Genomic DNA, 15,294 nt, shown 5'->3' with positions numbered 1-15,294 from the left:
CAGCCGTCGCTCCCGCCGCCCTGAACACGACGCTAGCCAACGCCGGAGACGCTCTCTGACGTCATAGAGTGGGCGGGGACAAGGCCACTCAGAATGCCAGGCTCTGAGAACTTTTTAACGACAGTTCTACTAAAACACATAATTATGTTTTGACAAACACTAATGCTATAAATAGGTTTAACATTACCGACAATTTGCACTGTTTTCTCTGCTATGGCGCCAAAATTACTACAAAAAAATATATTATGCACTTCACCATCTCACCTGGAACACCGATTGTTTCGGACACTCTGGTCCATGCCTCATTTTTTTTATTTATGTCCCTGTATGCAAACAGAGACACATCATATATAACTGGGTACCCGGCCACAGCAATAATAAGTCTCTTCTCCATTGTGCCTAGGAACGGTTGGGTCGGAACAAAAGTTTACACGTTTATGTTCTGCGGCGCTCTCTTTAGCGGAGCATCTCTACATTCCCATTGGCTGCCGCCCAACCGCGTCACAGCTCATTACCATAAAGTTGACTGGATTCAACTTCTGTCTGACGCTCCCGCCGCCCAGATCGCGACGCACCGCGCCGCGCCGCTCCTCGACGCCTCCCGACGCTCCCTCCCATAGAGAATGAATGACTTCCGGTCGCTTTGACGCTCTCGCCGCTCGCAATGTGAACGTAGCATAAGGGTACAATTGAGGGTACACCCCCAGTGACAAGCAAAGGTACAAACTTTTACCCTTTCTTTCTGAGAGTGTAGAGATCTGTAATTAGTAGTACTGTAGTAGTAGCCTAGTAGTAGAGCGTTATTGTCATCTCAACCATATACATTAAAACACACAGTGAGACGAAATAACATCCGCCAGGGACCAAAGGTGCAAAAAGACTTTTTTTGAGGGCGGGGGGCACAACAGGGAGGCTGTGACAATACAATATAATATGTTATACAATAATAGATTATGGACTATGAGAAACAGTGCAAATTAATTAATTGCATTTTTACTAGTAAGAATATTGTTTTTATTAAAGTTATGACGAGTAAGCCGTGTGCTAATACAAGACTATTTGGCTTGGCATAACGTACTAATTTAGGCGGATGTGTGTCAAAAATACATACAACACAAACAATTTTATAAATATACGTTTATTTAGTTCAAATCGCATTCATTCCAAAGTCTAACATTAATTCCAAAGTTTAGCAGACTATTTACAAGGTAATAAAACTGTTATACATGTAAATGCGTGCGTTTGTGTGTGCGCGCGCAGACTTGTCTCGAACTGCATTCAGCCAACTGACCAAAGTTGGCGACCCTTATACTGCCTCCAGCATATTTTCCAGTGTGGACATCAGTTGTAGTGCTGGGGTGATATATGTGCATTTGATGTAAATATGATTTGCACTGTATAATACAAGCGATTACATTAAGCATGGTTTGGCTGACAAAAGGTGAAGTCTGCTCTGTAATTGTACTTAACTGAACAAATAACATAACAGATGTTCTGCCCATAGTATCACCCTTATAGTATTCTAGACTTTTTATGATTTGGTGTGGGTAAGGCCTCATTAATGAACTTGCTCTTGGATGCTTGGTTTAAATGCCTCACATTTCTGCTCCTGTTCTTACAGGTACTGTGGTTTAGGCTGCACGATTCCCTTTTTTTTGTTAAGAGGACAATCCAAGAATCTGGCCTTAAATGTCTACTCCAGGAAAAGCTGCCTGGTCCTCAGCTGGTTTATTAGAACATCCGACGACAGTAGCAGTGGATTTTATGACCTGTACTGAATTAATACAGCCCACAACTTTGATTTTTGAACTTGAACAAGATTAAAATGGACACCCACATTGTGGAATATAAACTGAGAGAAGTTACCGATAGCCAGCCCATCTAGGACTGCATGATTCTCAGACAAGGTCAGATCTCATTTGTGGTGTATATGTCTTGTCGTGGAGTGGCATCCCATTCAGACAACACGCCTACCCTACCCAACCCAGCCCATCTACTAGGTGACTCACCAAGTGTTTCCCTCCCCTACCAGACGTGGCTTTTTCTCCCTGGGAAGCTGAATGTCCATAAATACAATATATCTTCTGATATGGAATTTCGAGATACACTTAATATAATGTATTCCCAGCCATATTAAGTGCATTTAGGGCTTTAGTAATGGCTGTTGTAGGGCACAGTCACACTGAGTAGTCTTGCAACGCTCTGGAACACATCCTCCCCCAGACTGAGAGTGTGACCCCTCCCACTGTACCCCCATGAAAGAGACTACACTATGTTCAATGGCATTCTCGGGTGACCTCAAAATAGTCCTTGGAGTACAATGAAACTGGCCTACAGGCTAGTTTGCTACTACATACAGTACAGACGGATCAATAAGCAGTCTGCATGTCTTCTGATCTTTTTGGGACTTGCAAGATAATATATTCCTTATATGAATTTCACTCAGCTGTGTCTTTGTCAGCATAGGAAGAATACTTTGTTTAACTAGCCCCATACACATATACACTTTTTAAAGCAATTTCCCAGGAATGTTGGGTTCTTCGGAGATTTTTCCCCTTTCCCTGACCCAGCTTGCAAATTCTTGATAGGTTGCTGCCATTGCAATCTTAGCTTGAATTTCTACAGGCATTTCATGTGTGCAGCAATATAGCAGAACCGTTTTGTTTATGAACACCGTTGTAAGGTTGAAATGCTCATTTACTATTTTCCATGATAGCTTAGCAGTCAGCAAATAAAATGAAGTATTTTACAGATAAGCAAGTGTCATACCATTAACAGGTCAACCCATCCAGCTTGGATTCCTGGAGCTTTATCATAACAGACTTGCACTCTGTCTTTTACAATGTGGAAAGCATTTATGATCTTGAATGTGCTATGTGGATATTATCTAGTTGATGTCCACTTTCTAGATTTGGTTGGTTGGTTACACAAAAATCCATTATGTTCAAACAAATTACAACTGCAGGTAGTTTATTTACACTTACTATATGCTTTGAATGCCAATGACAGCTGTACATACATGCATGAAACAATGTTGCAACATCCCATTTGATAGAAATATGTTTTATTTTACTATATGAGGATGTCTGAATAAAGCACAGGATTAAAACCATTTCTGGTTCCAATCTTTACACAGTTCACTAAAATGAGGGAGAAACAAACACAAAAAGTAAAATAAACTCACATTGGCTTGGAAAAGGCAAAAAGATACCATTTACTGTGAAAACAATACTAATATTTACGGCTTGACATAATGGTAACAACTTCTGCTGGTTTTGTAGAGTATTATAAAACAACATGACAAATGCATTAGCGCGACCTTGCACGTTATATCCCCTCTCCAGTGATAACCTCTGCACCGCGGACAGGAAGAGACACTAGACATCTTCCATCATCGCAATCCCCCTCTTTGCAGAACACAAGAAATTAATCAGTGTAAATCCCCCACTGTTCTGCAAAGAAACATCAAAGAAACAATTATCCACATTGTCCCCATTCCTATTAAAGGTGTTACTTTATATAAGGTTACATCTATTAAGGCGTGTCTTCTTAATTGACACTTCATTAAAATGACATCTGTAAATTCCTGTAAGTAAACTATCACATAACTTATCATATAGCCTTTCTACATTCAGTGGGACTAAAATAACGGTGTGCGCAAGAATGTCTTCTTCCAAAATTCATTACTTTTAAATGAAGTAATCGTCAGTGATTTTGCCTTTGTATACACATGGATAATATGTATGGAGTATTTAATTTGGACTTTAATTACTGAAGTACAGGATAGTCCTGTGCATTGCTAACACTAATATGCTCCAATGATGAGTGACTCACATTGGGTATATCAGAACCCTCATAATGGACTATACAACATTAGCAGATACTCCTGTCTATGTTCACATGCAAAGAACACTTGGAAATTTCAGAATGGCGATTATACAGACGTGGAACTGTTGTCTTACTGAATTCTCCAATAAATACAGTTGAGTTCGTATGTTTAATCCGACTAAAGTAATACTCAGCAATTACAGCAGCATGTGGTACAATGACATTAATCAGTGGTGCTTTAGATATAGGGATTTTACATTTAAGGCAAGGTGGAAAAAAGGTGATCTCAAATACAAAAAGTGGCAACACAAACACTAGCACAGACTTGGAAACCATAAAAAAGATAAAAACAGTAAATTATGTTTCTTGTTTGGATTCATATTTGTTTTGATATATTGTTTCCCTTCTATTTAGGTTTCCATGTGTTTGAATGCACAGGTGAAATTAAAAATAATCTAAAAAGCAAGTGATGAAAATGTGCAGAACACTTGTTTTCCACAAAGGAAACCTTCTTTCATTTTAGATTGGCTTCTATATGAATATTCTCTGCATTGAATCACTTTCTCCAGCTATCAGATTATACAACACAGAAGGCAAAAAGTACTAAATTTGTTTCACAGAAATGAGGAAACTTAAGGTTGTTTTGCATACAGTGCCAAAAGCAGACAGACAGGAACAGTGGGATGAAGTTATATGAATTGTTAGAGAATTAGTCAAGGATATCTAATTAAACATTTTTTGGGCCTGTAACAAGACCGTTTCCAATATTTTGTACATTACACGTTATCAATGGTTTATTGGGGGGGGGGGGGATTAAAATAAAGCAGTGTAGGAAATGGTAAGGGTGCACAGAATCTGACCTCCCTGGTGTACAACATTGCGTTTTAAACACACCACTTTGTGTTTTCCCAAAATCAAATTATTCCTGCATCTGGAAGCAGACCTCCCTGTAGTTCTCACGTCAAGTCTGTGAATGCGTCATATATAATAATGAAACCAAACAACTACCACACCTTCTCCTCAGACACGCAAATTTACAGTCACCGCAGTGCACCCCCTTCAGCACAGAGGTAGAGCCACCCAGCATTACAGGCACAAGGCACTGCGCCATGTTGCTTCTGTACCAATCTAGTGACAAGTGGGGGTGCGGATGAGGTTAATCTTTGGAATGCCACAACTAAACCACTAGCAACTGCTATCAGTTAAAAATAAATACTGATTTATCCTGAAAGTAGCAGCCTAAAAATATTTCATGTCTCCTGCCAGGATTGATCGCCCAGTGCCCAGGCTAGAGTGCGGTCTTTCCCCGAAGCTGCACCTCACAGCATTGCCAGGAGCTCTCCATTCCTCACCAAGGATCACGTTTCTGCTCAGATACTTATTACCACTGGAATAAGCAAAGTCAACCTTCGCCAGTCTCTCTGTATACCAGCTTCAGTCAAATATTCAAAACAGTGCATTTCTACCTGGCCAACAGAGGATGACAGAACCTTTGCTCCGAACCTTTCTTGTACCGTTATCACAGTGAGGATTGAGGACACAGGAGTGTTAAAACATATTGGATTATCTTCAGCACAACACAAAAGTAATTAAAACAATTATGAAAGATGCCATTAGAAGGAATTACAGGGAACAAGGGCACCAATGTTCTGCCCTAGAGGTCCAGCGTAGGCCCTAGGATGGGCTCTGAGGGCCCTGGCGGCACCAACGGCAGGGTTCCGTTGGGTTCTAAAACGTTGCTGATGCCAAGGTATCCTAATAGGATGTCACTCCTCCGGTGGGACAGACTCAGAATGTCATCGGCGAGCGACTCCATCGTGGTGAAGCGAACCTTGTCGTGATCAAACATGTCTTTTAGGTACTGCACTATTTGTTGCTATGGAAAGAAGAGTTGCAAAAAAAATTATGAGTCCATAGAGGAATAGCTTGTCCATGCATTTATTGTAGCTGGAGAGAACTCATTGTGCAACGGACAGCAGCCATTCGGATACGTTTATTCATTTAAAATGAAACCAAGTGATTCTCACCTTAAAGATGGTGCACACCTCACTTAGGTGTTGCTTAGGTCCCAGGAAGCCAAAGGCCAGAACGGGACTGACGTGCTCAGAAATGGAGTAGAAGTGAGAGATGAAGCCGTCTGGCACCTGCAAGGCCCAAGATCCAGCACTCAGCTCCGGACAGTAAACAAAGTGCTGTTACTAACACATTACTATAATTCCATTACTTTTGGTGGTAATGAGTAATGAAACGAATTACCTTTTCAAATTAAATAACTCACTTAAAATTACTGAAATTTCAACGGTCTCAGACAGCAGACACACATAGGCATGATGTCTCCGCGATGCCTGCAAATCTACCGGCAAAGCATCTGTGTTCAAGTAACATCTCTACTGAATATTGATTCAACAGTCCCCCGATGTCTGTGTGACGCATTTCAACAGCAACACGATGTTAATGAGGTCACTAGGCGACATTTAGCCTACTGTTATTTTTCCCCAATTAGACTATATTCTTGTTTAGCCTGTAGGAAAACTGTTTAAAACCATATACCAAAACAATTTCACTAATTTAAAAAGTTATACACTTAAATAGACAGAAACAATAGGCTTAAGTTATGCTGAATTGATTAAAGCAAAATTACTGAAAACATGTTCGCTGAAACACACACTAGCATATGTGAATTTAATTATAGTTAATATAACTAAATGGAACGTAATCATTTAACAACGTTCTGATCTTAACCAACGTTCTGGCGACGTGTGTGCGCTGTCTGGGTATGTGTACATTAAGAGAACTGAAGTAACACAACGCAGTTACTTTCCCTAGTGAATAATTACCTTTATATGCAGAAAGTCATAAAGCGATTCAATTACTTTAAGTAGTAACTAGCCAATTACGCATTTTCAGTAACTTGCACAACACTGAACATGAGTCACGGCAGCCAATATTTATTTTAAGCAACATACTTTCAGATAAAATTATAATTCTTATAACACAGTATATTTATGTATGAAATACATATTTTTAGAAAGCCGTAGTGTTTTCATAGCTGCATTACCTATGTAAACATAACACTTTGTATGCTCTTAGACACGATTTCCATAGCAATTGCATAAAACGTACCAAAATAAGGAACCCCATTTCTTGTCTAAACAAATGTTTTACACTTGAAAGCCACAGTGACAGATGTAAAGCTAATTTTAAAATGATGCCGTACATACACTGAAAGTAATTTTTCATTTTCATCATCTTACCATCAGAAGGCGTCTTTTAGCCTTCAGAACGGACCAGCAAGCAGTTGCTAATGCCTATAAGAGGAACACATTTAAGGAAGTTTACATAATGGGCTTGATAATTTGGTCATAAGATTTTAGATTTAAAATTAAAAGCAAGTCTTTTTTTGGTACAAGCATAATATGTCATCTGTAAAACACTGGCTGTTGATCTAGAAAGAAAAAAAAAAAAGACACCAAGTAGTACTGATAGAATTTATCAGCTTAATTTCAGTAAAATACTTCTCTAGATTGAGATAAAAGTCAGTCTTAAATTAAGAGACCAACTCTGATTTGACTGCATTAGGACAAGACGTCACCAGTAGGGGGAGCTCCCTTTACCGTTTCCTTGAAGCTGTCAGAGAGCCAGCGGTTTCTGAGGACAGCCACCACAGAGGAGGGGGGGCTCTCCAGGTCTTCGAAGGCATCCATGAGGATGAAGTCCAGCACAATGTCAAAGAAGTTCATACACACCACCTTAGGAGGTATATTCATACACACCACCTTAGGAGGGTATAAGCCATTACTGCCACATCCCCAAAACCCAACAGCTGTAGGACTGACTACAATTAGCCACATCACAGTGACAAGTATCAGACAGACAGGGATTGTCTACACAATCAAATTAAATACCACGTTATTCATATGCAGGTTTCCACAACGCTGCATTTCTTGATCACACGCAATTCAGAAGCAGAATACATATTTACAACGTTTACAGAGATGGACATGACAGGATGAGAGAAGGACCCACCCCCCGACCCTCCAGCTCCGTCTTTGTAGTCGGCCAAGTCTCTACGCGTTCGGTGTAATGAAGCATTTCTTCATAGCTCTCCAAAAAAGCCTTAGGACTCTGTAAAGAGGAACTATGAATTATACAAACAAAAGGAGCCGCAAAGCAGGTGGTGAAAAACAAAAGCATACTGTTCATAAAGAACCAGAAATACTGACAGAGCATCATTCACAGGCACAGTAAGGGACAGGCTGAGGAACTGGGGAAGGCGGCAGCAATGTGTAATACTCTGACCTTACTGGTCATACTCATAAGGCCTGTGACCATGGGATGTGTAATACTCTGACCTTACTGGTCATACTCATAAGGCCTGTGACCGTGGGATGTGTAATTCTCCAACCTTATTGGCCTTACACATATGGCCTTTGACCATGTGATGTGCAATTCTCTGATCCTACTGGTCATATACATCAAGCTTTTGATCTAACAATTCATACACAGCAGGCCTGTGACCATGTGATGTGCAATTCTCTGACCTTATTGGCCTTACACATCAGGCCTGTGATCATGTGCTTCCCTGTATCGCTGAAGAAAATCCGATGAGTTTCATCTAGCAGCAGCACCTGTATAAATACCATCCGAATTACTGACAGGCCTTATCTTCCTTAGAAACGGGTATAAAACACACTAGCAAATGGAATTAATTTCACCGTGAAGTGTAGTGTTCTTTAAATTATAAATAAAAAATAGTTTGTCAAAATTCTTGCAAGTCTAATCTTGCATAAGACATAAGGTTTCTTCAAGGTAAGCTAGGAATCTATTACACGTAGGATACATTAAACACATGCCAGACATGTACACATTCTTCCATAGTAATAATAATAATAATCACGATTAATATGATTTATTATTTGTCAGGAAGGCGGGATCCCTGCACCGCTGCACAGGCCAGCTTCAGGGTGCATCCCCTGCCCCCCGGCTCGCTGCAGGCCTACGCACCTCGAACGCCTGTCGCACACAGTGCAGCTTCGCCAGGAAGTCTTGGTCGCTGTAGCATTCCAGCATCTCCGTCCTGCAAGCCAGCCAAGCAGAGACATGGAGAGTCTCCCTCACACACAGCAAGGGGGGGGGGCACATGAAGACAGCGAGCGTCTCTCATCTACCTGAGCGTCCTACATTCCACACTCCCCGCCTTCACCAGACACAGAGCTTCCTCATACAGGGCTGCCGGCTTCAGGGGCTGGTACAGCCCCTCCAAGGGAAACGTATCGAAGAGCTACGCAGACGGACAAGAGAAGCGCAACACGAGTTAAAGGTCCATAATAAGCCGGAGGAAAATGTTAATGTTTCCAGATTGCATTCAATGGCAGAAAGTTCCAGTTTACAAAACGCGAACCTCGGCTGCGGAGAAGAAGGAGTCGTCGGAGGTGACCGTCATGGCGTCCTCCTCCCTCAGCCGCTCAGAGCTCCCCACATTGGGCAGGATGAGGGTGCCTTCACTCTCTGAGGTAAAGACACCAAGCCGTGAGCTGAGGGGCTGCAGGCTCTACGCAAAGCCAGCCGTGTTCAGGCAGGGACATTAAGGCAGCAAATCAGGAGCATTATTTGAAGTCACATGACCTGCAGCCCTGTCATTCCTCCACACTGGTGCTTGGTGCTTCCATCTCGGCCACGTCGACCGGGCTGCCTTCCCCGTCCACCTGGGTGTTACCGCGACTTACCGAAGTCTGCCAGCAAGCTGTCGGGGGGGATGGTGGTGCCGAACTCCTCCTGGAGGTGGTACGCTCGGTGCAGAAGGGTCTCCAGCTTTTCAGCAAAGACCTTGTTTCGTGACTCCACCTGGTGGGGGGGGGGGCATGGTAATAAATGAGGTGGAATGAAAACAGTTAAATTGTAAAAGAATTTCACAAAATGTCATTTTTAGTCAAATGAGTGAAAATATGTTAACGCCGTCAGCTTGGAGTCCAACCCCACAGCTTTTAGAGCTTTTTAAGGATTTACTGAAAATATATTGTGCAAAACACGTTAAAAAAAGACTTCTGGCAAATATACTCAGACCTTTGACTAGTTTTAAGAATCTTAATTTTAAAAATACCGCCTGCATTTAATGTTTCATTGCTTCCCACAAGTGTCATTTTAGCCACTGCGAATGCTGAAAGGACTGATATAGTACATGTGGAAAGGAAAGAAAAAAACTCTCGTCAAGCATTTTCCATAATACATTATATTATTAAAATTGTTTACATTTCCTTCCCTGTCAAAGACCAAATTTACACAGAGATGTCCTGGTATGTCTGAAAGTGTGGAATGGGGGCGGAGCTGAGGAGCAGAAACGCACCACTGGCTCCTCCAGAGGGCCCACCCCCTGGCAGGCAAGGCTGCTACTGGCTGGTGTGTTTGATTGACTGCGCTGACGGATGTTCAGAGCCCGCTCCCACTTCTGCAGTGCTTCCTCAAACAGCTCCATCCCTGGGAGGCAAAAAGAAACACTGAATGCATAATCATACTTCTTCCCCAGCTCAAAGATCTTTCACACTCCTCAATCCCACAACTGAAACATCACCACATTTACCAAAATATCAACCAAAAAAAAACAAAACACTAAAAAATAGCTGTGGGCAAAAAAAAAATAAAATTTAAACACATCTGCATTTTTAAATCCTGGTTCTGCTGGCTGAAGGCTACGCTGAGAAGCAGGCCGCTTCCAGGCTCAGACAGCAGTACACAGGAACAAGGAGAAGCAGGAGATACTAGGAACGACCAGAAACCAGCCAGTTAAAGGTGAAAACGACATTCTAATGCCATAGATGACCGGTAACTTATCTGACAGTTTCTCATGAATCAGAAGATGACATCAAGTGACCTTCCAAAGGAATGGGAAACATTAAATGCAGGTGTGAAGTGCACTGCTAGGACAGTTTGTATCAGGCTCCTAGAAGCAGGACTGAAGTCCCATAAAGAACCCCTTCACTAATGAGAAACAGTGAAGAACCAGACTGCAGTTCTGGTTCTGGTTCAGAAATTAGTGAAACATAAAATTGTGCTGTGGTCTCTTCATTTTTTCCACAGCTGTAGGTAATAAATGGTCTGAACAGCTGGAGATGGAGTCAAGCTTAATGACGGCAGAAAGGTCACGAAGGGACTACAGCAGTCATGGAAAATCACCCATGATGTAAAGGTTCTCCGCATTGGAATCGTCTGCTGCACCAGACTCCTCCTCCACCGGCTCCGTCTCCCAGGGGGGCTGCTGATTGGCCAGCTGGTTCGGGGAGGTGGGAACCCGCACCTGCAACGCAAAAGCTTGTTAAAGAGACTGCTGTCCTCTGGCTGAAATGGAATGGGGGAGGGGTGCACTCATCCACTGGGTTTATGAGAGAGGGAAGAAGAGAGATGGCTCTGACCGAAGCGAGGCTGTGGGAGGAGCTGGAGCGTTTGCTGGGGGCGATGGACGAGATTCCACTCATGGTGTCATTGCTCCTGCTGCTGGGGCTCATCATCTGCCTCCCGGAGAGCGGGCCTGGCGAAAGGGCAGGAAAGCCAGGCATCAGCACTGCAGCGCTCTCACCGTCCAACAGCACAGCACACGGGTCTCTGGTGATCACCTCGCTTCAAAGACAGTGGCCTCCCCAATCTCAGCAAGGCCTCCGGTGCTTTTTGGTCATCCTGGGCCGCCGTCACCTGCTTTTTCTTTCGCCCGCGCCTCTTCAGGTGGTGGGCGGTGAGGGCCAGAGCCACACTCCCCAGGGCGGTGGCGAACAGAACTTTCTTCAGGCTGGGTGAAAGCCGCAGCTGAGAGAAAATGGACTGGGGGACAAAAAAAAAAAAAAAAAAAAAAAAAAAACATAAAAGCACTGTTTGGGGGCAGTGACCTTGAACACAGAACAGAAGTCAAATCTTGTTAGGCCTAATATTTATATTAGTACCACTGATTGGTACTACAAGACATTACAGATCCAGGAATCCCAGGAAGCTAAAAGAAAAAGTATTTGCCCTTTCCTGCTTTCCTGATGTACTCTTATTACATATTTGCCACACTGGATAGTTTTGGCACTTGACAAAATATTACACAGAGAACCAGAGTAACACTCAGGTTAACACCCGTATTCCAGTGAGAAAATAGTTGTCCCCTGAACTGGTTGCACCACTATCAGCAGTAATAACTGAAACCAAACACTTCCTATAATTTCACATCAGTCTTTCACATCACATAGGGTGAATGTGAGCCTTCTCTTCATTGCAGAGCTGCTTTAATTCAGACACGCTGCTCCAGCATTAACTGCCCGTTTCACATCTCACATCTTAGCACGGCGTCATTCTTGGGTTCAGAAGGTTGACTAGACCCCTTCCAAACGCCAGCATTCAGATGTGCTCGCTTTTGTGGTTTTTTTTTTTTTTTTAGATCGTTTGCCTCACACTTCAGCAGCTCACAAACAATCTACTTAAGAACTTTCTGGTACAGAGCAGAATTCATTGTTCATTCAATAATGGAATTTCTTCCAGGTCCTGAGACACACAGGCACCAGTCGCACTTCCAGTACCACCTTCAACTGTTAGTTCGTTGCTACTGTGAAATGCTGCATTGCTTTACTCCAGAAATAAATGTTCCGATCTTGACTCATCTGTATATAGGTCATCCCAAAAGATCCAGGTGTTTTCTTGCATACTTTTGATGGACATGGAAGTTTATCTTGCTTAGCAGTGTTCATAACCTTGCTATTCTCCCCTGAATTCCATTTACCTCCCAGTCTCTCGTATTGCAGAGTTGTGAACACTGACCTCAGCTGAGGTTACAGAGACCAGCAGTCCTATGGATCTTTTTTTGACTTCATTCAACTGTTGTTACACCCTTAGAGAAATATTAGCAAAACATCCATTGCCAGAAAGCTCACTGTAGTTTGGTGGATCCCCTGAGTCTTACAATAGGCTCTAACATTTTCCTGAATGATATACTCCAACAACTATTTCCCATATCATCTCTTCTGCAATAAATTTTTTGTAGAAGCTTTGAGGCGAGTGCTGCACTCTGACGGTGATTAATATGAGCGAGGCTTAGAATCAACAGGGCTGGCCGTCCCCAATCAGCTGAATCTTTAGATTAAATCTGGTTAATTGGTTCATTTAGTGACTAAGGGAGGAAAGACAAGAAATTAGTCTAGATGAAAACATCCACAGAAGTGCACAGATTATATTGTAATTTACCTGCCCAAAGGAGGAGTACAGAAAGACAGGTATCTCTGCCACAGTCATGGCCAAGGCCTGGATGATGGACGCACCCTCTGCTCTTCTCATAGACATGTCAGCTTGGCGGCTACTACGACCAAGAAGCCCTCAATCACATGGAAGCCATGCTGATTCGGGGGTGGGGGGGGGGACTGAGTCAAGGCTGGTCCCACAAGCAATATATCCTCAGCACCACCTCATGATTGCAATGGCCTGTCAAACCAAAACACACACACACACACACACACATTAGGAATCTAACAGATTGCAGTACCGTATTTAGCAGATAACACAGAATTCATCACTTAAAAGCAGTGTGTTCCTATGCAAAAAAATAAATGGACCGCAATACATCAGCAGCTTTCCGTCACATTTACTGCAATCGGAAAGAAATGAGACAATAATCAATGTTGTGTTTTGTTTGCTACCATAGCATTACAGACCATAGTTGGTAGCGGAACAGCATTCCATGTATTATGTATTATGGCATCATCTATACTTTTGGCATCTTATCGTTTCGGAGCATCCAGCAATCAAAACAAACTGAAGGCTATTCTTGCAGAATGGGGAAGAGTGGACCCTTTTAATGAAAGTACAACAATAAGGAATTATTTTAAAGCAAAGAATAAGCAGAGATAAATATGTTACATGTAGTACTACAGGACAAATGCCAACATATCCTGATGGCACAGTCCTCTGTACATATTGCATAGAAAGGAACACACGAGAAAAGGTTGCTATTATCGACTTTAAAGGGGAATTTCTCCTTTTAGTAAAGGTCTGGCTAAGATTTTACTTATTTATGCGATGGACAACAGATTTGTTGCCCAGTTATATTCAAACCTAGTGAAAGGTGAATATACTCGTTAGCAGTAGGCAGAAAGAAGCGGACAGTCTTCTTAAAGAGAGAAGTAGTTTTACAAAAGGAGAATGAAGATAAGTCTCTGTCATTACTACGAATATGAGCACCGTTTTTAAAATCTGTATATGATCAATTCTGAAATGGCACTGTCTTAGTTAAAAGAAACACAACACACTGTACTTCAGTGTGTTGGTCCAACGCGTCTGCAGGTCGCAGTCTAGCCATGCGCCTTATTCTACCCGGGGAGAGACTTCAGTGCTTAGAAGATCAGCGGCTGCATATGATATTCTACTTCAGCTGAATGAGAAGTATAACATTTTAAAAAGGAGAGATCCGCTATCACAATTAATGTAATTTCAAAAAACGTTTTGCTCCAAAAAAGTAATTCAATAAAAATGTATTGACTTTGGAAAATAAACTATTTGCTTCTGTTAAATATCGTTTTAAATCATGCACAGTTACAATACAATCGTTTTATTTAAAATTATATAGCACAACAGTATATACTGATAAGAACAAGAATATAATAATGTTAACAATAAAATATCTATATTGACAAGATACGTATAAAAAACACAAATACAAAGACACACATAAATGCACATACATTTTGCGATGCATGACTGTCAGTTAACGATACGATCCCTAAACTATTACAGCTTTCTGTCAGTCAGATGGGCAGCAGGCGGTACGTGCATGAGGACTTGGCCACACGATGAAAATTGTTAGCCTGTGTCACCTTTATAGCGCGATTTGATAGGTTTTCAAACACGGTCATGCACACCTTAGTGAAAACAATCATCTAGAATTACAAACAGCTCAGCTAGTTCTACTATTTTATCAATGCAATAACCATCACGAAAATTTCTGGGATCTTCCCAAAAACAAGGCAACCATATACATATTCCAGGGGTGTCACGTTTTATTAAATTACTAATGGTTTACTTTTAAGTAGTCGCCGGCGAGAAATTGAACATACAGATATCATTCAAGTCTTCTCCTCCCTTAACTAGATACATACCAGAATTGTCACAGGTGCCTTCCAATAGTATTTAAAATACTGAAATGCAAGAGAGGCTTTCATACAAGCTGAGACTATTTATAAGTCTCTTTATTAACCACTCACCCGTACGCAGTTTGATCATCAGGTAAAGAAGGACATTTCACCTATATGTCACACACTACCTTGATTTTTTCATAGGGCCAGGTAAATTTCATATTGACGTTACTGTAAACCAATAATTGTTAAGAATGTTGTAAACGAAGAATTGAAATTGTCCAATCATACTTTAAAACGAAAAACCGAAATTGATTATCCAATTAGATCACAGACAGGCTCAAGTCATCGTAGGTTGCATGTGACCCAGCTATCAATAATT

General features: G+C 41.8%; 2 protein-coding genes and 1 long non-coding RNA gene across 5 annotated transcripts in view; 2 read left to right on the top strand and 1 right to left on the bottom strand.

Moving 5' to 3' along the window:
• The window catches only part of usp20 (ubiquitin specific peptidase 20), a 161,149-nt gene that overhangs the window by 74,010 nt on the left and 71,845 nt on the right, over nucleotides 1-15,294 (top strand). The window lies entirely within an intron of this gene.
• On the top strand, nucleotides 452-3,112 carry LOC111841807 (uncharacterized). The gene is made up of 2 exons (XR_002837768.2): nucleotides 452-719; nucleotides 1,622-3,112. It is a non-coding gene; the product is annotated as an uncharacterized lncRNA (long non-coding RNA).
• miga2 (mitoguardin 2) lies at nucleotides 3,048-15,283 on the bottom strand. 2 transcript variants are annotated; one of them, XM_023807816.2, is made up of 16 exons: nucleotides 14,937-15,283; nucleotides 13,033-13,266; nucleotides 11,436-11,637; nucleotides 11,235-11,350; nucleotides 10,999-11,119; nucleotides 10,172-10,302; nucleotides 9,555-9,672; nucleotides 9,230-9,336; nucleotides 8,997-9,109; nucleotides 8,833-8,905; nucleotides 8,370-8,456; nucleotides 7,855-7,953; nucleotides 7,443-7,577; nucleotides 7,083-7,136; nucleotides 5,856-5,972; nucleotides 3,048-5,704 (listed from the first exon to the last, which is right to left on the bottom strand). In XM_023807816.2, exons 2-16 carry the CDS (start codon nucleotides 13,126-13,128, stop codon nucleotides 5,483-5,485), a joined length of 1,791 nt encoding a protein of 596 aa, XP_023663584.2. In that variant the 5' UTR covers nucleotides 13,129-13,266; nucleotides 14,937-15,283; the 3' UTR covers nucleotides 3,048-5,482. The 2 variants fall into 2 exon arrangements, with proteins under 2 accessions (XP_023663584.2, XP_072570622.1); XM_072714521.1 differs by having other exon boundaries at nucleotides 15,042-15,283.

The sequence above is a fragment of the Paramormyrops kingsleyae genome, chromosome 7 (genome assembly GCF_048594095.1).
Source record: "Paramormyrops kingsleyae isolate MSU_618 chromosome 7, PKINGS_0.4, whole genome shotgun sequence".
Taxonomy (NCBI): domain Eukaryota; kingdom Metazoa; phylum Chordata; class Actinopteri; order Osteoglossiformes; family Mormyridae; genus Paramormyrops; species Paramormyrops kingsleyae.
This window is presented reverse-complemented; position numbering and strand designations above follow the sequence as displayed.